At 47.0% G+C, this 25,819-nt stretch overlaps 10 protein-coding genes across 10 annotated transcripts; 6 read left to right on the top strand and 4 right to left on the bottom strand.

Annotated features, from left to right (window-relative positions):
- Positions 1–3,158: 3,158 nt before the first annotated feature.
- Positions 3,159–4,711, top strand: K441DRAFT_707608 (uncharacterized protein). The gene is made up of 3 exons (XM_067653733.1): positions 3,159–3,379; positions 3,449–3,708; positions 3,774–4,711. The coding sequence occupies exons 1-3, from the start codon at positions 3,360–3,362 to the stop codon at positions 4,409–4,411; spliced, it is 918 nt and encodes a 305-aa protein (XP_067500036.1). The 5' UTR covers positions 3,159–3,359; the 3' UTR covers positions 4,412–4,711.
- A 1,130-nt stretch (positions 4,712–5,841) lies between these two features.
- K441DRAFT_689313 (mitochondrial import receptor subunit tom-22) lies at positions 5,842–6,490 on the top strand (the record flags this gene model as incomplete). Its single annotated transcript, XM_067652284.1, has 3 exons — positions 5,842–5,932; positions 6,002–6,291; positions 6,440–6,490. The coding sequence occupies 3 exons, from the start codon at positions 5,842–5,844 to the stop codon at positions 6,488–6,490; spliced, it is 432 nt and encodes a 143-aa protein (XP_067500035.1).
- A 538-nt stretch (positions 6,491–7,028) lies between these two features.
- Positions 7,029–8,330, bottom strand: K441DRAFT_642790 (uncharacterized protein; the record flags this gene model as incomplete). Its single annotated transcript, XM_067646704.1, has 3 exons — positions 7,900–8,330; positions 7,185–7,835; positions 7,029–7,136 (listed from the first exon to the last, which is right to left on the bottom strand). The coding sequence occupies exons 1-3, from the start codon at positions 8,215–8,217 to the stop codon at positions 7,029–7,031; spliced, it is 1,077 nt and encodes a 358-aa protein (XP_067500034.1). The 5' UTR covers positions 8,218–8,330.
- A 167-nt stretch (positions 8,331–8,497) lies between these two features.
- Positions 8,498–10,947, top strand: K441DRAFT_665803 (6-phosphofructo-2-kinase/fructose-2,6-bisphosphatase-like protein). Its single transcript, XM_067649550.1, has 4 exons — positions 8,498–8,882; positions 8,985–10,161; positions 10,208–10,384; positions 10,436–10,947. The coding sequence occupies exons 1-4, from the start codon at positions 8,866–8,868 to the stop codon at positions 10,664–10,666; spliced, it is 1,602 nt and encodes a 533-aa protein (XP_067500033.1). The 5' UTR covers positions 8,498–8,865; the 3' UTR covers positions 10,667–10,947.
- A 1,846-nt stretch (positions 10,948–12,793) lies between these two features.
- K441DRAFT_698951 (tRNA isopentenyltransferase) lies at positions 12,794–14,393 on the bottom strand (the record flags this gene model as incomplete). The annotated part of the gene is made up of 3 exons (XM_067653110.1): positions 14,308–14,393; positions 14,039–14,239; positions 12,794–13,978 (listed from the first exon to the last, which is right to left on the bottom strand). Exons 1-3 carry the CDS (start codon positions 14,371–14,373, stop codon positions 12,794–12,796), a joined length of 1,452 nt encoding a protein of 483 aa, XP_067500032.1. The 5' UTR covers positions 14,374–14,393.
- A 178-nt stretch (positions 14,394–14,571) lies between these two features.
- Positions 14,572–15,778, top strand: K441DRAFT_642781 (putative ABC transporter). Its single transcript, XM_067646703.1, has 2 exons — positions 14,572–14,791; positions 14,849–15,778. The coding sequence occupies exons 1-2, from the start codon at positions 14,647–14,649 to the stop codon at positions 15,511–15,513; spliced, it is 810 nt and encodes a 269-aa protein (XP_067500031.1). The 5' UTR covers positions 14,572–14,646; the 3' UTR covers positions 15,514–15,778.
- Positions 15,779–17,584: 1,806 nt separating this feature from the next.
- Positions 17,585–19,368, top strand: K441DRAFT_665799 (heme oxygenase-like protein). The gene is made up of 2 exons (XM_067649549.1): positions 17,585–17,997; positions 18,074–19,368. The coding sequence occupies exons 1-2, from the start codon at positions 17,939–17,941 to the stop codon at positions 19,047–19,049; spliced, it is 1,035 nt and encodes a 344-aa protein (XP_067500030.1). The 5' UTR covers positions 17,585–17,938; the 3' UTR covers positions 19,050–19,368.
- Positions 19,369–19,619: 251 nt separating this feature from the next.
- Positions 19,620–21,347, bottom strand: K441DRAFT_642777 (uncharacterized protein). The gene is made up of 2 exons (XM_067646702.1): positions 20,638–21,347; positions 19,620–20,586 (listed from the first exon to the last, which is right to left on the bottom strand). Exons 1-2 carry the CDS (start codon positions 20,907–20,909, stop codon positions 19,827–19,829), a joined length of 1,032 nt encoding a protein of 343 aa, XP_067500029.1. The 5' UTR covers positions 20,910–21,347; the 3' UTR covers positions 19,620–19,826.
- Positions 21,348–21,512: 165 nt separating this feature from the next.
- K441DRAFT_617419 (UBC-like protein) lies at positions 21,513–23,171 on the top strand. The gene is made up of 2 exons (XM_067645794.1): positions 21,513–22,036; positions 22,098–23,171. The coding sequence occupies exons 1-2, from the start codon at positions 21,985–21,987 to the stop codon at positions 22,922–22,924; spliced, it is 879 nt and encodes a 292-aa protein (XP_067500028.1). The 5' UTR covers positions 21,513–21,984; the 3' UTR covers positions 22,925–23,171.
- Positions 23,172–25,682, bottom strand: K441DRAFT_665795 (general substrate transporter). The gene is made up of 5 exons (XM_067649548.1): positions 25,391–25,682; positions 25,024–25,326; positions 24,514–24,967; positions 24,048–24,425; positions 23,172–23,980 (listed from the first exon to the last, which is right to left on the bottom strand). Exons 1-5 carry the CDS (start codon positions 25,480–25,482, stop codon positions 23,669–23,671), a joined length of 1,539 nt encoding a protein of 512 aa, XP_067500027.1. The 5' UTR covers positions 25,483–25,682; the 3' UTR covers positions 23,172–23,668.
- Positions 25,683–25,819: the final 137 nt, after the last annotated feature.

Raw genomic sequence — 25,819 nt, 5'->3', positions numbered from 1 at the left:
TGTCCATAAGGGTCTTCCTATAGGGCGTCCTCTCCCTTATATCCCCTGTAACCCTTATATCCCTATATAGTTTAGTAATGTCGCGCGGCGTTGCTTCTAGCCCGTTAAGGCTTGGGATAGCTAGCCTAGCCCCCTAGTATTAAAGGTAGGAAACGCTAGAAAGGCACCTGCGCCCCCCTAGCTTATTGCCTATTATTTCTATTTATATAACCTAGCGTATAGTTATTCCCGTAGCTATTAAGCCCTTACCTTCTATCTCCTGTATTTAATACAGTCTTCTCTCTTTTACGCCTTATGTGTGCTTCGGTAGCAGTTTACGCATTTTATTTAGTCTTAATTTAAGTAGTGTCTTATATTATAGGGGCCTATATAGTAGCCGCAGCATACCTATACTGCGTATGTAAATTAGGTGTGCCCCTATTATATATAGCGATAATATTATTTTAGGCGGAGTCTATAGTTATAGAGCCTTACGTTATATATAAGGCCATTTATAATAATACCTTTTTAAATAAGGAGTTTTTGCATTCTTAGTATATATATGCTAATAATAAGGGAGCCATGCGTTTAACCGGCGTTTCCCTAGCGAGTCTCTGGTGACCCTTATATTCTTTTATTATTCTTATTATATACTTAGTTTATATTTTCCTATTAAAGCTATTAGATTTGGGTAATCTTAAGTCCTAGTATAAGGCGTTCCGTTTATTTTACTATCTTATATATAGTTGCTGTATTGTCTACCTAGCGTCCCTTTTCTACCCTAAGGCTTAGGGGAACCGCTAGGACTTTAACTGGGTAATCTTTATAAAGCACTTTTATGCTAATACGTTTTCCTAACCTATCCCCTACCCTAATAGCTCGTTCCTTTACCTATTAGTCCCTTAGGGTAACTTTAATATCTCCGCTCCTAAGGTGTTAAACTATAATAGCGTTATAGACCTCTTTACGAATCTTTATAAGGACTTCTGTTTCTAATTATCCCCTAAGCCCCTCTACTTTTTCTATATTTGGTTATATTATAATTATATACCCAGATATTATCTTTAGGGGGGTAGGTTCCCTATACTATAAATACGTAACTACGGCGGCCTAGGTGCGGTTCGCCGGTAAAAAAGGGTTTTATTTATTTTTAATTTTGCTTAGCTATTAGAGGATTTAATTAAGGGTTTACTAGAGGGGCGCCTAAGGTTTACTAGACTAGCGGAGCCATTCTACTAGCTGCATTAGTTTGTTATAGCTAATGGTTACTCCCCTATAACTATAGATACTAAACGTATCTAATAGGCTTTATATTTTATTAAATGCCTTTTTAATAGAGGTCTTTCTACTTTATAGTGTGGTATTCGCCCGTTCTTATTATAGAGGGCTATTGCTAGGCGTGGTTCTGGTGGACGCGCGCGAGTGCAAACTACCGTCGTTTAACGTGTGCCTCCCCTGCGATGTATGTATCTTAGGAGGATTCTCTAGGTGTTTTTTAGGGTTCTTTTGGTTGGTTTTAGTCTTTTTGGGCTAGGTGCAGTAAGAGCTCCAATACTATATTACTATAATTAGATACTATACTAATTGGTTTTTACGATATAAGCGCTTAACCTATAACCCTCTAGCGTATATCTATCGTAATACTAATTAGAGCTATAGTTAGGGTTAAAATACTAAAGGTAGTAGGCGTAGAACTAGAATAGATTATTATATTAATTAAAGTATATATGCTAAGGGTAGTAGTAATAAGGGTTCTATATAGCGGTAATTATAAGGGGACTTTATAGATAGGGGGCTATAAGGACACGATTGTAAAATAGAATAGATTAGTAAGAGAGATAAATCCTTAAAGAGGTAAGGCCTCTAGGATCGTGGAGACTATATACTATAGATACGTGCCTTTAGTACGTGACCGGCGACCATCTAAGGGGCGTCTAGGGGTTGTCCTAAGGGCAACCTAAGGTAACTATAATAATATCCCTTATAGTAATATAGAGGTTACGCTCTCTAATTACTAGGTAAAGAATTAGATAATTATTTAGGGAGATACTCCTAAATATAAAATCCTCTATTAGAACTACCTAGTTAAAGTAATAAGAGTACCCCTTAATATATAAGTAAAAAGTAGGTAAAGCTCTATAAATATATAGCTTATTTAGAGGATTATAAAGGCGATAAAAAAAACCAACCTTAGGAATTACTATAACTAGGGTTATATAGCTTAATAAAGAATGTATAATATATATAGGGGAATTACTAGAATTCTAAAGGGTTAAAACGCGTAATACCCTAGTAATTAGCCTACTAACCTAAGAGATATAAGTAATATTAGCCTATAAGAAAGTAATTATAAATAATCTCTAGTATAAAGCCTAACTATACTACTATAGAGTCTAGGTCTAATAATGCTTTAAAAACTAATAGTAGGGATATACCTAGGAGGTAGGCAAGGTGCGGAGAGTATACTAATATCTATAATATTAAGGACTGCCCTAATGGTAAGGGAGCTAAATATATAAATTATGGTAAAAAATATAGAGTATAGTAAAAGGTAGTACATAAAACTTACTAGGTATACCTAAAAGCCACTAAGGAAAGACAAGCCTAAATATACTAGATTATAGCTATATTATAAGGAAATATATATAAAAAGAAAATAAGTAGGGTAAATAATAGTAGGAAAATAGTTATATAATGGAAGAGAGCTAGGGTACCTATTTTAGTAGGAGTAGTATTTATCTAATAAATAGTAAAATAGAGCGTAGAATATCTGTAAGGTAGTATTAATGCGGCTAGGGACCCGTCCTAGTAGAGAATCTTAGCTATAGCGGCTCTAGATAAAACGCCCTAAACATATATATCCAGCGAAATTAGATGCCCGTACCGAATTTGCAGCTCGGTCCGTCACAGAAACAGCCGAAAGAAAACGCTGTCAGCTCCTAGCCAAATGCGGACGTATCGGTAGTTATCTTCGTTAATGACTATACTTTTAAGTTTTGTCGGATGGTGTTTATCAGTTATTTTACCGCCTTTAAGTGATTAGGCAAGGTTATAAACTATTGAATCCGTTTCGAGCGACCGAGGGGGCATGATCCCCTCGACCCAACGTGTCAGACGGTATATAATGTCCAACTTAGGTCTGTCAATTGGACCGGTCTTTTTGCGCCAATTGGGTGTTTGCAAGACGTCGACGGTATTTGACTCATGAGGCGTACTACCCCGCAAACCACTGATCCTGTTTCTCCATGTAACAGCACAATCTCATTCAATACCAACGTCGTTTAGCTGCCAAACTCGAACAAGAACCCTTCACTATCGGCTTTTGTCAAAGTCACTAAGTCATCCTGTCCACACGATCGCCTGCTTATATTTCTTTAAACATGGATAAATTATTCCAGAAGTAAGCTATTTCCTCGCATAACCATCTCCATTTTTAAGGTTAAGCTAAGTTTTTAAACGCCTGTAAAAGAATATTTACCTCCGATCAATTCACCTTTTTTGTCGGCGAGGATAAGAAACCCATTGTTGTTCATGCCGCGGCCATTGCAGACCAGTCCCCGGCTCTAAACGTGCTTATTAATGGGCAAATGACCGAAGCGCAAACCGGGTCTGCCATCTTTAATGATGTGCTTGAGGAGGACTTCATACGATTCTGCCAGTTCGCGTATACAGGAGACTACACACCTCCAATGTGCATCATTGAGGACGAGACGAGTCATCCAACTCAATGTAAGTACCATGGTGCAAGCTGAACTCTACTTTAGCCTATATGCAGACTAACTTTCCTGGCGCAGCATGTCCGCTAGAATCGGATTCGGAACCTGAAATATTAGACGCACCACCAACACCACCAGCACTAGAAGAAATAAGACCAGAAGAGCCAGAAGAGCCAGAACCAGAACCAGTACTAGAACCGGAACCCCAGGGGGCATGGTATAGTCGGGGGAGTTATTCCCAAACACATCGTATATCACAAGCTTCTCGAAAGGTAAACTTGCGAAGGTCTTTTGATATCAAATTTATTTGCTCTACTCTACCTCAACAACGCATTATTAATTCATGCGAGGCCATCCCTAACAGCCATGCAAAGCAAGACTACACGGGGGTGTTCTTGGCTCATGCTCGACTTTACGTTTTTGCCGACAAATACGGGATTGAACCTCTAGAGTCCTTAAGCCTACACAAACTCCATGCGACTCTAAAAAGTTTCACCCTATATAGGGCGCGAGTTGGGGATATTCTCAAGCTAGTGCGATACGCTTATGAGAACGGCCCGGGTTATAAAAGCAACAAGTTGAGAGCTCTTGTTTCTGAGTACATTGCTTGCGAAATTGATACGATTGGGGGAACCAAGAGATTTTTTGCTCTAATGGAGGAAGGCGGTCTTTTCGTGCGGGATTTCTGGAAACTGGTGCAGAAAAACCTTCTTTAGCTTAAATCTTTTACATTTGCGCGACTAGACGCATTTATGGTAAAATTGCAATGCATATTGCCAATTGAAGACATGAGAAGGTAGTTATGAAACCAAAGGAGTTCGCCTATAAGCAATCAGTGATCTACTTAGAGCGGGGTCTATTTAGGGCTCCAATGTAGATTCGGCTTCGATGTGGATTTGGATTGGGCCTTCTAATTAGTAGATTGGAGTGGATCTACGGTTAATTTAACTCTTGGAGCTCTAGATCTATACCCGAGGAAGAATAGAGTGCTAAGGAGTTAGTATATAAGAGGAAGCCAATCGGCAACTCTTCTAGCTCTACTACTGGCTTACTATCTAATAAGTAGTGTATTAGCTATAGAATCTAGGATACGTAGTTATCCTGCCCGTACTACTACTTCTACTATTATAGTTTTATATCCACACTTATCGTTATAGTACTATATTTAACTTTCCTACCTCTGCAATAGAACGGTTTCTTAGTATCCTACCTCTACTATTTAATGACGTTATCCTTGCCCTGAAATTAATTAATTTAAAAGCCGACGACATAAAGGAAGTAGTTAAGTTTAAGCTATAGAGTAAGAACTATATTAGATAACGCTTTAATGAAGAAACTAAAGTATATAAAGCAACGTACGTTACCTATATAGCTTTAGGGTAAGGATATATAGCTAGAGGAAGTGTACCGATCAAACTTAAATTATGTACCTTTTCGCCTAAAATCGCGTGCGAGGGTACTCGGGGGCGGTCGCTGCGCGACTTTGTATGGCGTTATTAATAGGGGTGGCTCTAACCGTATTAACCCGGGTCGTAACCGCGCCAAATGACCCCCCCCCTAATAGTTATGTGATGGATATTTTAACGGTCATAATATTTTAATGTTTGTCACGTAGAGTCTGCCACAACTTACCGCCCGCACTTTTTTTTCTAACTAATTAGAAGCTGGCTTGGCGGGGGTTTGAATTCTAGGACCCGAAAATATAGACCACTCGTACCTCGGGTCAATAAGCTTTAGGAAGTAATATAAAATATTAATATTAAGTTATTTAAATATCCGTAACCTCCATAACGTGGATATCGTTGGAACGCGTAAGAAACGTTGGAATACTGCCTCAGACGTAATTCTAGTGGTTTCGCATAAATGTAGTTAGTTAGCTTGCGGACCGATTGAAAATCCGCACCAACGGAATCACGTCTGAGCTTGCTGAGGTAAGCCAGTTTCGGCGTACGATATCGCCTCGGTAATATATTCTCCCATTCCGTCCGCAACCAAGGATTTGGCAGCGCCAGAGCTTCGAAAAGTTCAATCATCAGGCTCAACTCTTGCACCAACCTCATTTATCCAATCGCCTACAGTCCACACTACACACACCTTCAACCACCATCTTTGCCGCTTCAATCGCACTACTCAAATTTAGCCCATCATGGTCAAGCTAGAAGAAGTCATCGATGAGGAGTTCACCCGCTCGCAGGAAGGCCCTCTCGAAGGCGAGGATGACTGGGACACCGACACCGGTATGCTCCTCTCCTGTTTCACCATTCCCTGTGCGGCTTCCTGCGCGCCGTATCTAACTGTTCCTGTAGACTCCGACGCCGAATCTGATATCTCCTCTGTAGCCCCAGACGAGTCACTCTATGAGCGCCTCACAGCGCTGCAAGACATCGTCCCTGCCTCGTACCGGCGCTCTCTCTCCAATGGTGTAGCATCGGCGACTAGCTGGGTCAGGAGCGGGCTGATGATGGGTGGCAAGACGCTGTGGGTCGTGAGCACGAGCGCACTCCTGCTGGGCGTGCCGTGGGCGCTAGCGTATGCCGAGGAGCAGCAGGTGGCCGAAATGGAGCGCGAGATGAAGATGCAGCAGAGTGCTAATGAAGTGAGTTGATTTGGTCCATTGCATAATATTCAGAGCGATATAGCGCAAGAGCATTGGGTGATGGGGGATTGTGGGAAGAGGAAGAAGAGCGTGGCACTGTATCCAAAAAGTGTTTCCTTAGACTAATAGCTAACTTCTTTATACTCAGCTTTTGGCGCCCGGCTCGACGACACAGACGCAAGCTAAACCAGCGTTGTAAAATTCATGAGGACAGTAATAATTAGATGAGGATTATGAGTTGCAGAGCGATTTTCTTGTACAATTTTTATATAAAGGGTATTGAATGTGTATGGTTATCACTGGGTGTACGACTAGGTTTCTCGACTCCTCAAGCATTGTAAGTTTGGCCAGTTGTTATGGCACAACTTCTAAACCCAAAGTTGCTCGACAAAGAGCTGTGCAAGCGGAGAAAATTGATACTTTTGCACGCTATATGTACATTACCTACAGCGTTCTCCCTCATCGAAAGCGTTGCAAATACGTCGAACTGCTCATCTACCAAAGCCCTGCTATGTAGTCTCGTAGCCCATTAGATTCAGGAAATGCGTGCGGCGGCAAGGTAACACGGAAAATGGTCTAATCGTGCCATACCCTAACCAACCGCCGGTGCGTGGATCAAGAAAAGGCGGTGTAAGAGAAGTGAGGGCGTCCCTCCAGTGTTTTAGTAATACATGGAAGAGAAAATTTGTGAAGGTGAAGTACAGGTGGAGGGTGGAGGAATTAATTGTATTTTTGTTTTAGAAAGGTGGTGGAGGTGCATCGGCGGCGCCTGATCTCTCTTGCTGCTCCATGACCTCTTGGTCTGCAGCTTCTATTGATACAGCCAGTCCGAGCTTGGCTTGATTCTGGAGTGAGTGTTAGATATTTGCTCATTTATGAAAGACGATTTTTACCTTTGAATGGTCAATCTCTCCAGCGAATGTCACTTGCACGGGAGGAGCAACCCTCTTCTCTAGCAGACATCCTACTCGACCTTGGCTATCTAGTTGCGCCCTGAAAGAGGATTGCCTGAAGTCGTACTTGGCGCCGATAGTGGCGATACCTTCTTTTCTTAGAGGTCCGCCCATCGGACCACCAGCCAAGCCAAGCCCTGCAAATTGAAGGTTGACATCAACACCAGCCTCAACCTTTTCAGTCAATCTTCTCCAGTATGACGCCTGCACACCACCCTGGGCAAGCAAATTAGCGCTCGCGATCCAATTTGTCCCCTTATATCTAGCAGCATATGAGACAACCATCTCCGGGCCGTGGGTGACGGCAGCGCGATTCCAGACAGCCTCAAGACCGACAGCGAGCTGTGGTGTAACGGATTGCAAGTAGCTTCCCATGATCACACCAGTCAGCCCTCCGTCTAATATTGATGGATTGATCGCCTTCAAGCTTGCAGTGAAATCTGCGCCGTTGTAGTCATTTTCGAGAGAGAACATGGCGCCGGGACCTGGAGCGAGCTGTACGCTCGTTTTCGTAACGAGGGCAGAGTTCCATCGATAATTGAAGCGGCCGGAGAGTTGAAAGTCATTGTCAATACTTGCTTGTAAGAATACCTGGGATTATTAGTGTTTGCGCGAGATTGACCGAGGCTACATTTGCATGGCAAGCTGAACATACCTTTGGTGATCCATAGAGGGCTGCATAGGCATATGGCGGCAGACCCTGAGATCCCATTGAAAGCGCATGTGATATCTGGAATAGAGGAGCTACACTGAAGGCCTTTGTGAGATCTGCCCGGACGCCGGAAAATGTGAGGTTATTGAGGAAGACATCGCGCTGGACCTCTTTTGCAATATTCTCCACGCTGCCGGGATTTGACAGTCCCAATGCTTCCCTCCGCTCAGAAAACGCAGTATATACATCACGCAACCTCGATACAACGGCATTGTTGGTAAGAAGCTCAAGCGCCGCTTGGTCGTGCTTTTCGTGCTCCATGACGCAGGGTCCGAAGGGAGAGAAGGGAGAGGTAGAGAGGAGCCTCTAGGAGGTATGAGAAATCAACAGCGGCTAGATAGAGGGAGGAGGAGGATGCAGGGAGGAGAGCGATTCGGATAAATGCTGCGTCGATGGTCACTAACATGTCCATGCTCTAACATATTTTCTTCAGGGAGGAGCCAAGAACCTGCTGTGTCATCCGCCAAGCATTTTTTGCTTGCCGCGGGCCGATTGCGCAGCCGCTATCTCGTTGGCTTGCGAGACATTATCTTGCTGCATTTGCTTTTTCTCACTCTTTCGTAAAACAACTGCCAGCGGTGTAAAATCTTACAACCCTCAGCCAGCGTGACTACTCTGTCGTTGACAGCACACCCTCCAATAAGCTCAGCTTTCAACCCCGGTGCGCCGTCGCGACTGCCTGCACCCCGGGTTTTGTGAATCTCAGCCTCAACATCATTCGCAGCCATCCTTGCATCGCTCCCGCTGCATGAGTTCGCAAGGACGACGTCACCTACAGTTCGGGGGAGACGTCTTCATCTGCACCTTCGGTGTCGAATAATTCCCGTGATATTATTGTAGAACATTTTGCTTTCCATTGGTCTATTGACACGACAGTCTGGGATAAAGTTGTAGGCAAGCAAGCCATTCATGATGGACACACTACTGTACGTGAATCTCCGGCAACTACTGTCTTGAAACTCAGAAAGCAGGCATACTCCTTAAGTATGGTATTCTATAATCTCCGTCTAACGACATTCGGTCTCCAGAACCGCAGAAATCTATGCGAACTCGCCCAGGTTCCGGCGGAGGTCCAGCACCTTCGTCGACGCTATCCATGACTTACCGGAAAAAGAAGAGATGGCACCGGCGCAGTTGTACAGCACAGAATCTGGCCGACTATTTCACTCGGGCCGAATCGTCATCGCAACCGTTGGCCTGCCTGCAAGAGGAAAGACTCACATCTCCGTAGCAGTAGCACGATACCTTCGATGGCTAGGTGTCAAAACTCACGTATTCCACTTGGGTGACTACCGGAGAGCCACCCTAGGCCCGGGAAAAGATGTTCCAGATGACTACTTTTTCCTGAATGCCTCGCCCACGTCTGTGCTGCTCAGAAACAAGATTCTCAAGAAGTGCCGTGAGGATATTTATCACTTCCTAGAACACGAAAATGGACAAGTCGCCATATACGATGCAGTGAACGCAATTTCCGCAGGGCGAAAGTCTTTAGCGAAGGAATTTGCAAAACACTCGATCCAAACGTTGTTCATTGAATCGCAGTGCACTGACGAAAGGATCATTCAGGAAAATGTGCGCAATGTCAAAATTTCTTCTCCAGACTACCAAGGTTGGGATCCAGAGGATGCTATCGCTGATTACTTGGCCCGTATAAATGCCAGGATACCTCATTTCGAGACTATGGAAGAACCAGACCTGCACTGGATCAAGATGATCAATGCTGGAGAACGAGTTATTGTGAACAATTGCGCCTTCGGTTATTTGTCACAGCGAATTGTGTTCTATCTGCTCAATCTTCATATAAAGTCAAGACAAACGTACTTTGCAAGAGCTGGAACCACGCGAGACGAGGATTCGTACAAGGCTGATGCTTCACTGTCTGCTGAAGGGTTGGACTACGCAAAGAAAATGACTGACGCCCTGCTAAAGCATCGCGAGCTCGAGAGGCAGGCGGTGATAGATAACGGAGGTCCCGACAATGCTTTGAAGCCGCTTACTGTATGGACGTCAACACGTCGTCGGACTTTAGAGACGGCGAAATATTTGGAGACCTTAGGCTACCGCGTCAGACAGAGGTCTCAGATGAGCCAGATGAACCCAGGCGTTTGCGAAAAAATGTCTGAGAGGAGGATACGCCTAGAATATCCTGAAGAAGTAGCAAAACACGAAGCCGATCCCTACCACCATAGATACCCGAGGGCGGAGGTAAGTATTTTGACCCATTTATGTTACTTCGACTCACTCGCGATAGTCTTATCATGACCTCGCAGTTCGCATGGAACCTATCATTCTCGAGCTTGAGCGAGAGCAAAATGACCTTCTAATAATTGCCCACGAAAGCGTTCTCCGAGTGCTTTACGGTTACTTGATGGCCTGTAACGCTGCTGACATTCCGAAGCTCGAATTTCCCCGCGATGAAATCATTGAGGTATTTTTCAGGCCCTTAGCGACATACCCAATTTTCGCTAAAAAGTCCTAGATTATCCCCTCTAGTTACAATAATGTGGCAAAACGCATTCATATACCCGATCTCCCTGACAGAATCATCCCCGGCAGCCCCGAAGGACTCAAGATTCCGGTGCCACCAAGTGGCAACATAACACCTTTCACCGGACTCGGCACACCGAGAGCCGGCTCTGGGACATCAACTCCTGCCGGAATACCCCAGCCACTTCAACTAAGGAGGACTCATATTGATCCTTCATCATAACCTTGCTGATTTGATTGGCATCTAATTCTTGTATGTGATTTTAGGTGTTGGTGTGAGGCATGTGGTACTGGTTTTGTAGTCCAAGATTGGTGAATTGTAAATAAGCGTTACACGATAATATATTTAGGCGTTCTCAGCATTAAAATTGGGACTTTCAGAAGAAAACCATAGCCATCGTACAGGTAGTCCATTGAGGATGCAATCCTGCCCTGGTACAAGAATCGTGCGAAACTTTGCATCAACGCAAAGCCTGAACACTCACTCAATGCAAGCCAATACCTTTTCTTTGCACTAATTAAACAAATATTGTTTCTCCCAACCCTTCCCCCTTAGAAGCGCGCTTAAACAGCTCACGTGATCACGCATTCAGCTAAGTGTAGCACAGATAATGGTGTCGAGTGTCCTAGCCTTTCGGCATCATCCCCTTGTGGAACTTACAGTTAATACTACCTGAGTACCGCTATACCACCAGAACAAATTTTAAGCAGCAAGGCCCCGAGCTAAACGTCCCATTGCTTCAGTCGATGGCAATACCGCTACTCGCACCTCTAGCCCAGCGGCCACAATAGCTGCTGGAAGTACAGCACGGCTAATGACTGAATTAATTAAGGTCGATGGAGATGTAGAGAAGATGGAGGAGGCAGCGGAGACAGTAAAGATATACGTCATGGTGGCAGCAGAAGTGGGTATAGAAGATGCGAAGCAGGGTATGAATGGTACGGAGAAGGACGCTAAAAAGAGTGCTATGGAGAAAGTGAAGGACAAAAGGAAGAAAAGAGGAAGAGCACTGGAAAGAGCGGGAAGGACAAAAGGAGCACCGAAACAAGCATTGACCCGGGAGATCTTGATTATATTGCCTCGCCATGGCCCTTCTTCGACCGGACGGGCGAGTATGGAGCCGATGAACTTAAAGAAACGGTCAAAACTGAGGGGAGAAGTGGGCTAAAAGGTCGGAAATTTTTCCGATAATGAGCCTGCGGCTTCGCACCCGAACTGGCCTTAGACCATGATGTGCAAATTTATCTCCTAAGGGGTATATACTTCCAGTAGGGCATGAAGACGGACCAGGAAAGGTTCGGGATTTATATTACAACTCTAGGGGCTACAGGGTGCAGGACGTTATTGAGAACATGGTACGGCTACGTTTCCAGATGTCTACTATTCCTATTTGGCATAGTTGTAGATTTGTACCACTATCTAAGTGCGTCTATTGGCCGTCATTGATTCCTAGATAGGTTAGACATTGGACTTTCGAGAAGGGGGTTTAGAAGGAGCTTACTATTCCGAAGTTGCGCTGACGATTATTTAGCAAGCCAGCTCGTTATGGCAGCTAGATTGATCCATAACTCCGTTTTGAACACTATCAGTCTGCTCTATGCCGCGTTCTACGCATGCGTCACCAAGACCTTTCTGATGCTAGGTTTCTGCATACTCGGCATACTCAATACTCTTGGGCGCGCTTCTGCCTGATGGACTGATTTGTACTATTTCACTTGAACTCTTCTTGTGATTCCATACCATCCCATGCTGGAAGGACACTCTTAATAATACTGAAGACGGCATAGGTGGCTCCTGGCCTGGCCTCGTTATCTATTGCGCAAAGAAGCATAGTCCGAGATCAAGGGCGTGCATGGTATTTAAGAAGACATTGACGACTATGCGGAAGATGATGCGGCAGGGAAAATGTGGAGGAACGGAGGTGCGGACCGGTCGGGGTGAAAAAGGAAGGTGAGAATGCAGGCCTCCTTGTTTTACTAGTTCGTTGGAAAATTTTGGATTCGTGAATATACCCTGACGATTACGCGGAGAGTAGAAGGAATTTGCTGCTAGCTATAAGACCGGAGAATTTGGGCGATGATGAGTATTACATCATGAAGATGTTAAAGGAGACGTAAAGGTATGCGTTTGACGAAAGGGACCTGTTGGGTGAAACCCGGTTTTGTCCGTTCTAATAGCTTTAATGTTTCATCCTGGGGGACATCCCAAACCCGTATTTTGTTACCAAGCGAATTGTTGAGTCAAAATTTTTGACAGCGCTAGGCACTCGTTGGAATAGGCTCTTCCATATGAAACTATGCGCTATCCCTTTCAAATGTGTACGAGCATTGGCAGTCAGGTTTGGTTCTCCTATTTTGGCTTTCCCTCATCGTCGAGAATATCCATATATTTCTCTAGGGTATTCACGAGTTCCTTTCTCTGTATTTTAATATTTTTTTCTTTTATTTCGATAATTTCTTGCCTTTTTTTCTTGGCCGAGACAACTCTCCGATGTCCACGACTTTTGATGTGTAGCTCCCAATTGCTCTCCGTAACAGCCACCATCCCGCACAATTCGCAAGTTCTTCTCGCCCACAGGTCTCTCCGCTGGCTCAAGTCATGCTCTCTCTTTGGTGTCAGCATTTCTTTCGCTGCTTCAGACAGGGTTGTGGGAGGCGGAAGTGTGTATCCCGCAAGGAATTGTTGGGTTACTTCAACTGCAGGTTGCAATACTCGACCATCCCAATGAGTCAGATCCGTACCGTCAAACAAGAAAAGACTAGATATTTGTTCGGCACTAGCTAGTGCATGAAGTAGCTTGATGCGGATCCAGCGTACTTGCCGATTCGCATACTGACGTGTCGCAGCTTGCGTACGCTCTATAGCTGCCAGCTTAAATATTTCAAGTTCGGCTTCAGGGGTAGTACCCTTAACAAGAGCGGTTTGGTAGGTGAGGAATTCTTTATATCCGATCGAGACCCAGATGCCACGTGTCTGGTCAATGATGGTTCCAGTAGAGGCCTGGTGAGATTCACGGAAAGCTGAGAGGTTGGCGACTTCAGATAAGAGACCGTTTTGGAGCATTTTTACGATCCGTGAATCGAGGCGAGCATGGAGAGCCTCCCGGGAGGCATGAACCCATAGTAGCAATGTTGGAAATCTCATCCCTGGTCCTGGCACGGCATCTTCTGAAGCCATGCCGGCATCCAGATTTGAAGCCGCCTGCCGTTTCAAGCGCTGCTCCTCGTATATTTGAGATGCCCGATTTCCGGTTCTCAACCATATTTCGAGGGAATGCTGAATCTTGCGGCGGTCGTTTGGATGCCAGCGATCTGCCATTACCGGGTCCACTTCCCTAAGTTTTGTGAGGATTACTTCGGTGGGTTCGTCCAAAATGGGAAACCACTTTGTCACTGTGGCACTATTAAGCTCCTCCTTCGTCTCTGATGCAAATGGTGCGTTGGCTAGGGCATCTTGGAAAAGCAAGGACTGCATATAGTAATGAGTACCTCCGACCAAGATTGGTAGCTTCCCTCTTTGGCGTATTTCTTCAATCTAAACAGAGCATCCTCCCTTAGTCTACCTATTTTTACGAGGCTAAGAGATTCTACACACCGCAATTAATGCCTTCTCCACAAATTTCCCCACTGTCCAGGTCTCTTCTTCAAGACCTATACAACCCAAGAGATGGTGCGGGATACCCTTCCTCTCATTTTCTAGCATCTTATTTGTAATAATTGGGAGACCATGGTAGAGTTGCATGGCATCACCATTAATTATCTCGCCATTAAAGTGGCTAGCTATTTCTACAGCAAGCTGTCTATGGTGATCAGTCCTTGTATGTTTGAACTTTAAGACTTGAGTTAAGTGAGGATTAAACTTGCCTCTGATTTCCCTGTTCCGGTAGCGCCTATGATGGCAACTAAAGGCTTCTGTGGCGCTCGAGGCATCCTGGTAAAGGCAGAAAAATACTTTGTGGAGCGCAACATCCATCCAAAAACCTTCAAAATTATTTGACTAAATCTGAATCTCAGCAGAACAACTACCGGGAGCGGTGGCAGAAATTCCACTCCGCCTTCCGTTCCCATCCTAGCGCTCTATTTTCTGCCCCGCTCCCCTGCTGCGCCCTTTAAAAATGATGGCTCATACTACATCTTAACGCTCCCCACCTGCAAAATGTAACAGTACTCCCTCTCACCACTCCGGTGAGCCTAAGAACCATAATGGCAGATCAGGATACCACCAATAGCGAGATTGCATCCTCCATTGCTGTCACCAATCTGAATTACGCATTCCCGGACGGCTCCTCAGGACTGAAAGAGGTGTTCCTGAACCTGCCTCCAGGGAGCCGCACATTGCTAATAGGGGGTGAGTCATCCATGGCTTCAATTGGTGGTGTCTTTTCTATAGCCTGACTTACCACAGCGAATGGCGCTGGTAAAACAACCCTCCTGCGTCTTCTCTCTGGGAAGCGAATGGCGCCCTCCGGGTCCGTCTCTATCTCTGGCATCGACCCCTTCAAGGATGGTCTCGAAGGCGTCACGTACCTTGGGCTCGAATGGGTACTAAATCCAATCGTCCGTACCGACATCGATGTGCCCACGCTCCTCGCTTCCGTTGGAGGGGATTATTACTCGGACCGCCGTGATGAGCTTGTACGGATTCTCGACATCGACTTAAGCTGGCGCATGCACGCCATCTCGGATGGGGAAAGGCGGAGAGTACAGTTGGCTATGGGACTACTAAGGCCATGGACAGTGCTATTGTTGGACGAGATCACGGTTGATCTCGACTTATTGTCGCGGAGCAGCTTTCTTACGTTCCTGAAGCGCGAAACCACGAGTCGGCCCTGCACAGTTGTATATGCTACGCATATTCTTGACAACCTCGCGGAATGGCCGACACATCTCATCCATATGGCGCTCGGCAAGGTTAAGAAGTGGGGCAGCATGGAGGAGCTGGATGTGAAGGCAGAGTCAGGAATCAGGACTGGTAACAGCCAACTGGGAGACCTAGTGCTGAGGTGGCTGCAAGAAGACTTGGATGAGAGAGGCCTGAGAAATGGCAAGAAAAGTGAAGGAAAGTCATGAAAGTTTAGAGGGTATGGGAATGAGAAGTCGAATGACTCTAAAGAAGTGATTTTGGTGGTATATGGATTATCTGTTTGACTAAATCGGATTTGTTGATAAGCCTGCTTCAACATGACAGGCCCGGAGGCGTTGCAGAGGAGACGGTGTCACGAACATTAGATACTCAACGGACATCTAGGTTTCTATTACTAGGATCAACATATAAGATATCAGCACTACCATTTACTCTCGGATGTATTACAGCGAACCCCATTTTCAAGCTGGTGAGAAAATTGAGGCTTCGACACCCTTGGCCTTCATACCTGCTGAAAGTGACTCAAGTGCATGCTACCAATTTCTTGACCTAGTCTGGCAACAATGCCGGAAATTTGGTCTGGAATGTGGGATCGAAACGACCACGTACTCTCATATGGACTTAAATATCATATATATCTTACCTAACCATCAGACAGCGCACTCTCCTTAGTAACTCAGAAATTTGTGCTTCAGATAGACAGAAGTGAGCAAGGTATAAACATCCATTTACTTTTCTAGCCTATTTTTGTATTAACCCAACAAAACTGTTCTAGAGCAAAACACGAGATGATAGCCTAAATTTCGCCCTAAAACAAGCGACGCCTTCCTTCAGTACCGAGATTAAATTAGTGCATGCCTACTAAACTCCTCTTTTAAGAACCGGCTTGAAGGGAGCCCAGCCGCTCTGTTCTGCTCTGGCCCTTGTTTGCTAATTTCCTTACCTAAATTCCCAGTTCGGTCCCGTATTTGCTGCGGCTTGGTTATACATGCCATTGGCCGTCAAGCCGTGAGTATTCCCGTTAAGAGGCGGCCATCGTTGACATTCGGGTCAGGATCCTGAAACTTTTCCTGGGGATGGGCATCGAATCTCCCGATTTTACGTTCCCAAACTGAGTAGGCATGGAGCGGGAGACGAACCTCCAGATTCTGAATTGCCCTGCGTACAAAACGTTGTTGCGCATATCTAGCTCTCCTCATTGCTCTTGTCACACGCCTCTCAGGAGGCGGAGTAAGCAGCTTGTCGAACCATTTTCGGCTAGAGAAAACCCATCGGTTTTGGCGCATAACGACATAGGCGTGTCCAGCTAGAAAGTTGTTGATCAGGAGAAAGCCCGGAGGTTCGTTTCACCTCCTAGTTGCTCCTGGCGGTAAAAATCTAGGATTGGTTCTTCATGTAGCACTATGTAGCCCATGATCTCCCTGTGTAGCTCTCCAAGGAGGGGAGGAATCTGTGCCATGTTTAGGTTCCAACTTAGAGAGGAACCCGTTGTAGTTTGTGGAAGAAAAGACCCAAGGTAAAATTTAAGAGAGTTTCTCATAGATAAACCATAGGGAGATGAGAGGGGTTATTGGTTGGCTAGTAGAGATAATGCGTTACACAATGAATTTTGGTAATAGGACTCCGTAGAGAAGTAGATACATTGAAGAATGCTGGTAGACTCTAAGAGAAGAAGGGAAACCCTAATTCAGATGCATAAAGTAAGGTGTTTATGTGAGTTTTTCTCAGTCGAAAATATGGAAGTTGAAGTGCATCGTGATTAGAACCTCGTCGAATGGTAGAGAGCGCGGATGACGTGCAGTGGTGTTAGCTCTTCTAATCATCTCGAATAAGGGAATTTTGTAATAACAAACGGGATCGTTAGTAAGAAAATGACACAAAGAGAAGGGAAAAAAACCCAGCCCAAATACCTAGTCTTTGACCGGTATGAAGGAGAATTTGGGTGCTAGCGAGACCGTAAAATAAAACCGTAAAATGAGGAGAGCAAAGAGTGTGCATGTCGCTTCTAGAATCAGCAGGCCCAGGAATCGGAATTTTTCGTCAAAAATTCCAGGCTGCCACTGCACGAGAACATTAGGCTCCAGCCATTATGGGTGAAACATTGTAAGACATGTGGCGCGGTCATGAAGAGCCTCATTGGCAAACACCCTTCGAATGCCTCACTGTGTAATGGAGGAATTTAAATCTTCGAATGCCATGTTGTATCGTAGATCGGGTGACACACGTAGCTTAGTTCCTGTGGGCGTGCACGTGCATTAGCAAAGCACGGCCTACCACCTCAGCCTTATACAGAATAGTACCTTGCAGGCTTCAACAATACAGTCGTGCCTGTCTGCCCATTTCCCTACGATTTTGAGGAAATGTCGACCGGTTCGCCTCACCAGACCGCCTACTCAGCTTGGGCGCAGCGGTCCAGATTCGGCTTTCATCTAAGCTGGACCCTGAGGACAGCATGCTCACGACTGTGTCGCGCGACGTGACCTGATGGCGGCATCTGTTTACGCCGCGTGGGTAGCCTCTAAGACAGCCACCTCAGTTGCCTGGCCCTGATGCCAGATTTCAAAGCCGCATAAAGCCCTCGCGAGCTCGTTCTCGCGCCTGAGCATGCTCATTCCATGCGACGAAGTCACCATGGCGAAAGATCCAGTCCCGCTCAAATCACTGCCCGCCGAAATCAACATCGCATCTAGGTATTCCATGCTCTTTCCATAAAACTCGCACTGCTCTACAATCAAGGACTCATAAGCTAACTGGGCGTTATCACAGATCTCTCCATACCCAACTGAACCGCCTAATAACGAGTCGCCTCCCGCTCGGGCTCCCTCCACACGCCTCTTCACCAACGCTCTACACAACCGGCCTCCTCCACTTCGCCCACATCTACCTGACCTTCGAGTCGCTATGGCAGGACCTGCTCCCGTCACCCTCCCACACCACCTCGCCATCCTCCCCACTTCTCTCTTTCCTCCTCGTCGACCCATGGGACGCCGACGCCGACAACACCAGCCCACCAACCTCCCCGCAAATGCTAGAATTCTTGAGGAACCTAAGGCTAAAGGGCCTGAGTAGGTCAGGCAGGCTGAGGCGGGATCTGAAAACATTGACCGGGCTCAGCGAGACCGATTTGTCCGTCCAGCTATCCCAGTTCCCGGGCGCCAAGGTGCAGGAGTACTGCGCGCACATCCGCAAAGCGGTGGCGCAGAAGCCGCATGTGCTTGTTGCGTACGCGTGGTGCTACTACATGGCTGTGTTCTCGGGCGGGCGGTGGATCAGGAGCGAGCTGATGAAGGCTGGGGAGGGGTTTTGGCGGGGTGGGGAGAAGAGGGCGGGGAGTAGTGTGTCGTTGGGAGAGGCTGGCCTCTCGTTCTTCTCTTTCCCTGGGACTGAGGATGGAGAGGATATTAAGGCGGAGTTTAAAGAGCGACTGGCTGCTGCCGAAGACCTCTTCACGGCCCGGGAACGGGAGGAGGTTGTTGCAGAGGCTTCGGAGATATTCAAGTACAGCGCTAACTTGGTGCGTGAATTGGACGAGCTGCTGGCAACGTCCCAGGAGAAGCTAGCGGCTGTTGAAGCTGCGGTGAAAGATAAAGAGAAGGCCGAAGAGGTAGAGCGGGCGATGGTGCGTGTGCAACGTCGACCACGGGCTTGGCTACGCAGACCTGAGGTCACAGGCATGGTGGTCGCGTTGAGTTGCGTTGCTTGGTTTGCTGTCTATCACATGGGCACGATCATCGTGCCATGATTCGGCCTTTCCCTGCAGTAGTAGATGTCATGAACGGCTGGCGCTTGCGGCAATTTGGTTTATGGTGGTCATTTCTTTACGGTACCTGCAGATATCAAGAATTTGGCAGAAGCATAAGAAGGGCCTGTCTCATGAAGTCTCATATTTCAGTCAAGAGGCTGCTTTGCACATCTAGGTATCATTATGATAATCGGGGTGATACCCAATAGACGCGTATTGTGCTTTCTAGATACACTTTGCTATCAATTTTTTACGCTTTCACGTAGATCTTCAAAAATGCGAAAGCTTGGAATAAAGACATAAAGTTTATTAACTCAACGAATGCCGCAAAGCAAAGCGCGATTTTGGAACCATTGCCGCAGTGATTTACGGAGCTTGGAGTGTATTCGATATTTCGCCCCCCAACCTCCCCCCCCCCTCGCCCCTTCCCAAAAGAAAAGACGTTTTGCTGCTCTGGTTTTTGGGATGATCTCTATGCTCTTCTAACAGCTGTTAATCGAGCGGCACCGACTACTTCGTACAAAGGGCCTCGGGGCGCCAAGTTCGTTTTGGGATCCAAAGACAATTTATGGCAGCAGGAGTTGAAGCAAAATCAAGTTTCTTCTATATAATATCGTGAAAAATATAAGGAAGTGGAAGAGATCAAATAAGAGTGAAATCTTCGTTACTGCACTATTAATTTTTTTGTAGGGCAAAGAAAAGCAAAATAGCGTAGGAAACATAGCAGGAAAGTGTATAAAACCACCATCTTCTTTCTCCTAAAGCTCGCTCTTACCCCTACTCAACCTCTTCACCCTCTTCCCGACCCGCATTCATGCTGTGTTCCTTCTTCTGGTGTCTGAAAAGATCCCTTCTACGGAAATAACCTTTGCCGCCGATACGGTCACACCCGAGCTCAGGGCACGGAAACGGCGACTCGTCATGAACCTTCTTCATGTGCTTTGTATACTCTGAGACTTTCCAGAAAGCACTATTCTCGATCGAAAAACTCTCTGGCCTCCACTCCGGGCAGTCCTTGTGTGGACAGGACTTCCCTCTAACGAAATTGTTTCTAGCTTCATCTTCTCCAATATGATGGTAGTTGCGTAAGTGCTGTGTTAAGTGGTCCTTGCGTTTGAAACCATTCACGCCTCGATGCTTCTTACAGTGGGGGCAGGCATAACGTTTGACGTCATCTTCGTGAATCTTTAGGTGTCGTTCGTATGAGTCATATCGAGAAAAGGCAGAACCACAGTCAGGCTGCTCACAAATGAAAGCTGCATGCCCCGTTTCCTCGGCATGGTCGCTTAATCTGTTCTTGGAGCTGAATGCTGCACCACATTCGGTACACGAACGCAACTCTGGATGTGCTGCTCTCATATGATAGGAGATATACCATAAAATGTGGGACTTTTCAGTACATTCGCGGATGGGGCAAGCATAGGCCGCGTTACCAGTCACAGAATCATGAACGTGTGAGCTAGCTACTTCAGTGCCACAGGAGGCACTATCTTTGTCCGAAGCCACGCTCTCTGTGTGAAAAACAGGATGGTGGGTCCTAGAAGTTATGAGTCAAGATGTTTAAGAAGTTAAGAAGTGGGGTACATACCCGGAAGCTACATTTGGATAGGCTGTAGGATCAGGTAACTCATGCTGTGTGATTTTGTTTTGGGTATAACACGTGTCTTCATCGTGACTATTAAGTGAAGCACCCAAGGGGCCAATCTCGGGGACTAAAAGAGATTCTCCGTTCACTGCAATTGAATCGGAAGATAGGACCTGTTCCCAAGGCTCTGGGTTGTCCGTAGGAAATTTTCCTAGGTTAAAAGTTTGCCCGAGTGGCTGAAGCAATCCGGAATTTGGGATTTCATTTTGCACCATGCCGTGTACGGTGGCGTCAGGAAAGGCTAGATGTTCATTGCAGGGGATTCCGAACAGGGAGCTTGCTAAATCTGTGGCAGATCCATATTCTTCGTAGGGCCCAGCTGTAGATGGAAATGCGTCATTGGGGCCTACGGGGGTTATGTTCGAAGATGACGATGTGAGGAAGGAATGGTCGAGGTTTAAGCTGGAATGATTGGACGAGATTTGTGGCGTCCAGGTATCCCAATAATGATGATGGTTTTGACCCCTTCGCCCTTTTTGTTAGCAAGGTGTAAAAAAAAAACTCACCCAGAATTTTCCATATGGAAATGATTGGAGGTGTTAGCGAAGTTGCAGTGTGTTATTCCTAAAGAGATCGGAGGCTGAAACACGGCCGGGAGGGAAGAGCTGATCAGAAAAGCGGCGATGAGCTGAGTAACTGCAGCGCAGTGGTGGGCAGAGTTTTTGGTGCATGGGAAGGTAGGGGCCAGCACTCAAATCTATAATTCCGGCCATAGCCTTGTCGCTGCTTTAACGACCGACCTTGAAAAAGGGCGGTATCACGCATAGCCAAGTATTGGCACCATTACGTGTCTTTCTACATAGAAAAAGGGCGAGCAGATTGCTTGCAGGTTTTCTCAGTCTTCCAGCCTCGTCTAAAGAACTCTCTGTCTGCATGAGCATTGGAGATACTAGGGAGAATAGCAGCGGAAAGGGTTCCTAGGGCAGCAAAGAATCACCAAGAGTAACGTACCGTCGCAAAAATGCTTGCAAACGAGAAATAGAAATTAGGGGCTACAAATTATGTTCCGTTTTTCTGTAATTGGCTGTAGTAATTGGATCTACCTATGATTGGAGTGTCGGAAATTCTACGGAAGTCCAAATAAACCGAAGGCGAAGGGTAACATCAACCGTGGCATTCATCAGAAGCTGCACTCGCGGAAGCTTAATTTGACTAAAACAGCTGGCTCAGAGAAAATTCTACAGTCCTTCATTCCAGAAACAATCCTAAACTTTTCAACAAACAAACTTCTGTGTGTTAAGTTTATTAAATGTACTAGCTCAGCTATCGATCCCGCACCCTCATCTCACGATGTCCACCCGCGGCCAATTCAACACCAAGAACCCAACGATAAAGCGCATTCGTATCTCTCCCCCACCCAACTTCTCCAATGTCCCTTATCCTCACTAACCATCTTCCAACAGTCAAAGAAGCCTCCGAGCTCGCCTCCAATGCCTCGCCCGACTACCACGCCGAGCCTCTCGAAGATAACCTCTTCGAGTGGCACTTCACACTGCGCGGCCCGCCCGCCCCCTCCCCCTACGCTACAGGCATCTACCACGGCCGCATAATTCTGCCACCTACCTACCCGCTCCGCCCGCCATCCTTCCGCTTCCTAACGCCGTCCGGCCGCTTCGAGGTCAACCGTGAGATCTGTCTCAGCATCAGCGGACACCACGAAGAGACATGGCAGCCGGCATGGGGCATCCGGACCGCGATGGTGGCGATACGGAGTTTCATGGATACGGACGCGAAGGGCCAGGTTGGGGGGATCGAGTGCAATGAGGCGGCGCGGAAGAGGATGGCTGGGGAGAGTGCGGGGTTCAGGTGTCCGAGCTGCGGGAAAGTCAACGCGGAGATTATGCGTGAGCGAGAAGAGGCGGCCAAAAGCATGGAGGCTGGCGGTGAGAAGATGAAGGAGGAGGTTGTGCCGGAGGAGCTGAGGTTGGCATATCGGGAGGACTTGGGCAAGGACGCTGCGGAAGAGGAAGGAGCTGCGAAGGCTGAGGCGAAGGGGAAGGAGAAGGTGGAAGGCGATATACCAGCGCCCGTGCCATCAACTCAAGTTGATTCGCCTGCTGTGCAGCCGTCAACAAATAGTACGATAGCGCCCCCGCCGACTCGAACTGTACAGCTCCCTCAACCGCCAGCAGCACAGCGCTCCACCGAGGGGTCGCCCGCATGGATTGACCACGCGATTTACGGCATTCTTGCTGTCCTGATATTTATGGTGTTGCGGAAGGTATTCTGAAGACTTCCACGATGCATATATTAGCGTTTCTGGGAAGTTTGGTATTTGTTAGAAGAACTCCAGGAAGGTAGAATGGCGATTGGGCGTTAATAGAGATAGTTATTACGGGCCATGATGGGAAACTGTTTAGGCTTCGGTGCAGGGCGTGGTTAGGCTTATGGACATATGTGTTCACAAATGAATTGGAATGTACAGAGAATGTTTTATACTTTAGGGCGATATTCTAGGCTAAATTAAATGAGCTTGCTTCGAAATTCCCAGTGTTTAAGAAGGCATGAGGTATTGCGCATGGCCCAGGGTATCTGCCGCTTCTACTCCGTTATGCCACCTTCGCGACGTCACTAGCATGTAGTGCTTAGAAGCTACTAGCGTGCTTTATTAGAAGAACGTATTAGCAATGAAGCAAGCCCCATGCCTCTTTAAGCTTCACTGTACTACCGACCCACTGGCTTGTCACTCTCTAACCCAACAAGATTCTGCCATCAAACATACCAAATTTGTCGTATCTTACGCCACTGCCTGATTAGCTTTTCTTAGGCTTGTAATGCTCTTTTCTTCCTGCCTCGCTCTCCCCACCTCTTCCTCGCAGACTCCAAAGTACGCCGGGAAGTTCAAAAAGGCGAAGTCTAGCATCGATTTCGTAAATATATGATTGGACATATTCTTGTAGCTTCTGCGGAATGCTACAGTATAGCCATGACATTTAAACAGCATCAAAGACATCCGAACCGTACAAGCTAAAAATTAGCCCACTCTTGCAGGCAAAACATCGAGCTCTACATCCGCCAACGTAGCATCTGAAACAATGCCATGCCTACGCTGGGGCTGCACAACACTACGTAGGCGGTCCGCAATCTTCACCACCGACGACCTGACGGACCCAGAGCGCTCAAAAGCCTCGTTAATCGACTCGAGTGTCTGGCCGCGCGTCTCAGGCATGAAGAGCGAGCAGACGATTGCTGTGAGCAAGGTTGCTGAGCCGAAGAGGAAATAGACGCCGAAAGTCGAGTTGGCGAGGAAGATGGGAGTCGTGAAGGCCACTATCCAATTAACGATCTAAAACTGCTTTTTAGCATCACGTATCTTAGTGTTCAGTGGGTTGCAGTGAGAGAGAAGGACGCACCCAGTTCGAGCTGTAGGCTAGACTCGTCGCTGCGGCGCGCGTCTCTGGCGGCTGGATCTCGCTTGCGTACACTTTGATGCCGACAGCCCAGGTGATGCTAAAGAAGATCGCGAAGAGATAGATCATCACAATTACAACCCAGCGACCAGCACCGTAGCTTCCATAGACGCTATGGGAGGCGTACAAGGATCCTATAAGGATCATGCAGGCAGACAGACTTAGGCCGCCGGCAATTGTAGAGGTACGGCGGCCCCAGCGGTCGGAGAGGAGAAATGCGGGGATGGTGGCGAGGAAGATGAGAAGTGCAGAGATGCCGGATGCGAGAAAGGAGGCTTGTGAGCTGCTAAGGCCGGCTTGTTGGAAGAGGAGGGGGGCGTACTGGAGCCTATTAGCTGGTGCCTTATATGATAGTGGCATCAGTATCTAATGGCAGGCTATCTGAGAATATAAAAGGGGTGTGACTTGCATAAAGCACTCCGTCAATTCCACTCAGCTGCTGCATGCCCATTAGAAACACACCCAGTGCAGTCCTCTTCCACACTTTATGCCGAAACACTTTGAAGAGATCCCGGCGCCTACTCCTACTCTCCGCATCTGGCACTACGACAGCTTGCTCTTGCTCCTTCTCCCGCTCCGCTCCAGACACACCAAGGACATCCCATGTCTTCACGGCCTCATCCCTGCGTCCAACCGAGGTGAGCCAGCGCGGTGACTCGGGGAGTAGCAGCACACATGCAGCAGCAAAACCTAGGGCCAATCCAGCTTGCAATGCGAACGGCAGACGCCACGATACGGACGACGATATGTTAACGGTACCGTAGCAGACGAAAAATCCAGTGCAGATGCCGATAGTGACGAGAAGCTGCGGGATAGAAGCCAGAGGGCCACGGTATGCTGGCGGCGCAATTTCGCAGATATAACTAGTGAGGTTAGAACTAGCCCTGCTTCCCGCAGAGATGGATCGAGAGCCGCTCACACTACAAGTGTACTGAGGAACAAACCTTCGCCAACCCCCGTAATGACACGCCCTACAAACAGCATAGCAAGCCTCACAGAGGCTGCTTCAAGTGCTGCACCTATGCCGAAAATCACACTCCCAATTGCAATGCCTTGTACGCGCCCCAGTCGATCTGCTAGATGGCCGGCAAAGAATGATGCTGTGGCTGCGGGCAGGAGGATAGACGATACGACAAGCCCGTGCAAGGTGGAAGAGAGATGGCCAATGCTAGTTACGAACTGGGGCATCGTGGTAATTGGGCCGATGCACCCTGTATCGAGCCTGAAGGGGTGCAGTTTTGAGCATGGATCTATTTTGTTTCCTCAGAATATCTGTGCTAACTCACCCAAAGAGGCAACCGCCGAAAGCTATGAGCACTGATGCTAGAGCATATTTAGGAGGATGGCGGAGAAGTGTAAGATATGAAGTGATAGTCATGTTGGTGGTGAACTCAGGTCAATGTTTTGGATTGTGACTGAAGGAGGTCATAACCTGTAACCAAAGCATCACAGTGCCCACATATCTCTTATATATATAATACTCAGCCGATGCAAATGAATCATTAACAGGGCAGGGGGTTCGCCTTTGTGGTTGACAGTGGATTAGCACTATAGCCAACGGGATGAGGTTGATTGTGCCAGTATTACGAAACATGCCGTGCACCGAGAGCGGATTCCCCGGGATAATTCCGAACGGAAAAGGAATCAGCCTTAGCACGTTGAAATTGGTCCTAAGCTTATCGATAAGAAGTGGCCACTTAGATTAGCTGAATTTG

The sequence above is a fragment of the Cenococcum geophilum genome, assembly GCF_001692895.1.
Source record: "Cenococcum geophilum 1.58 unplaced genomic scaffold K441scaffold_46, whole genome shotgun sequence".
NCBI classification, from domain to species: Eukaryota; Fungi; Ascomycota; class Dothideomycetes; order Gloniales; family Gloniaceae; genus Cenococcum; species Cenococcum geophilum.
The sequence above is the reverse complement of the archived record's forward strand: the minus strand, read 5'-3'. Positions and strand labels throughout refer to the sequence as shown.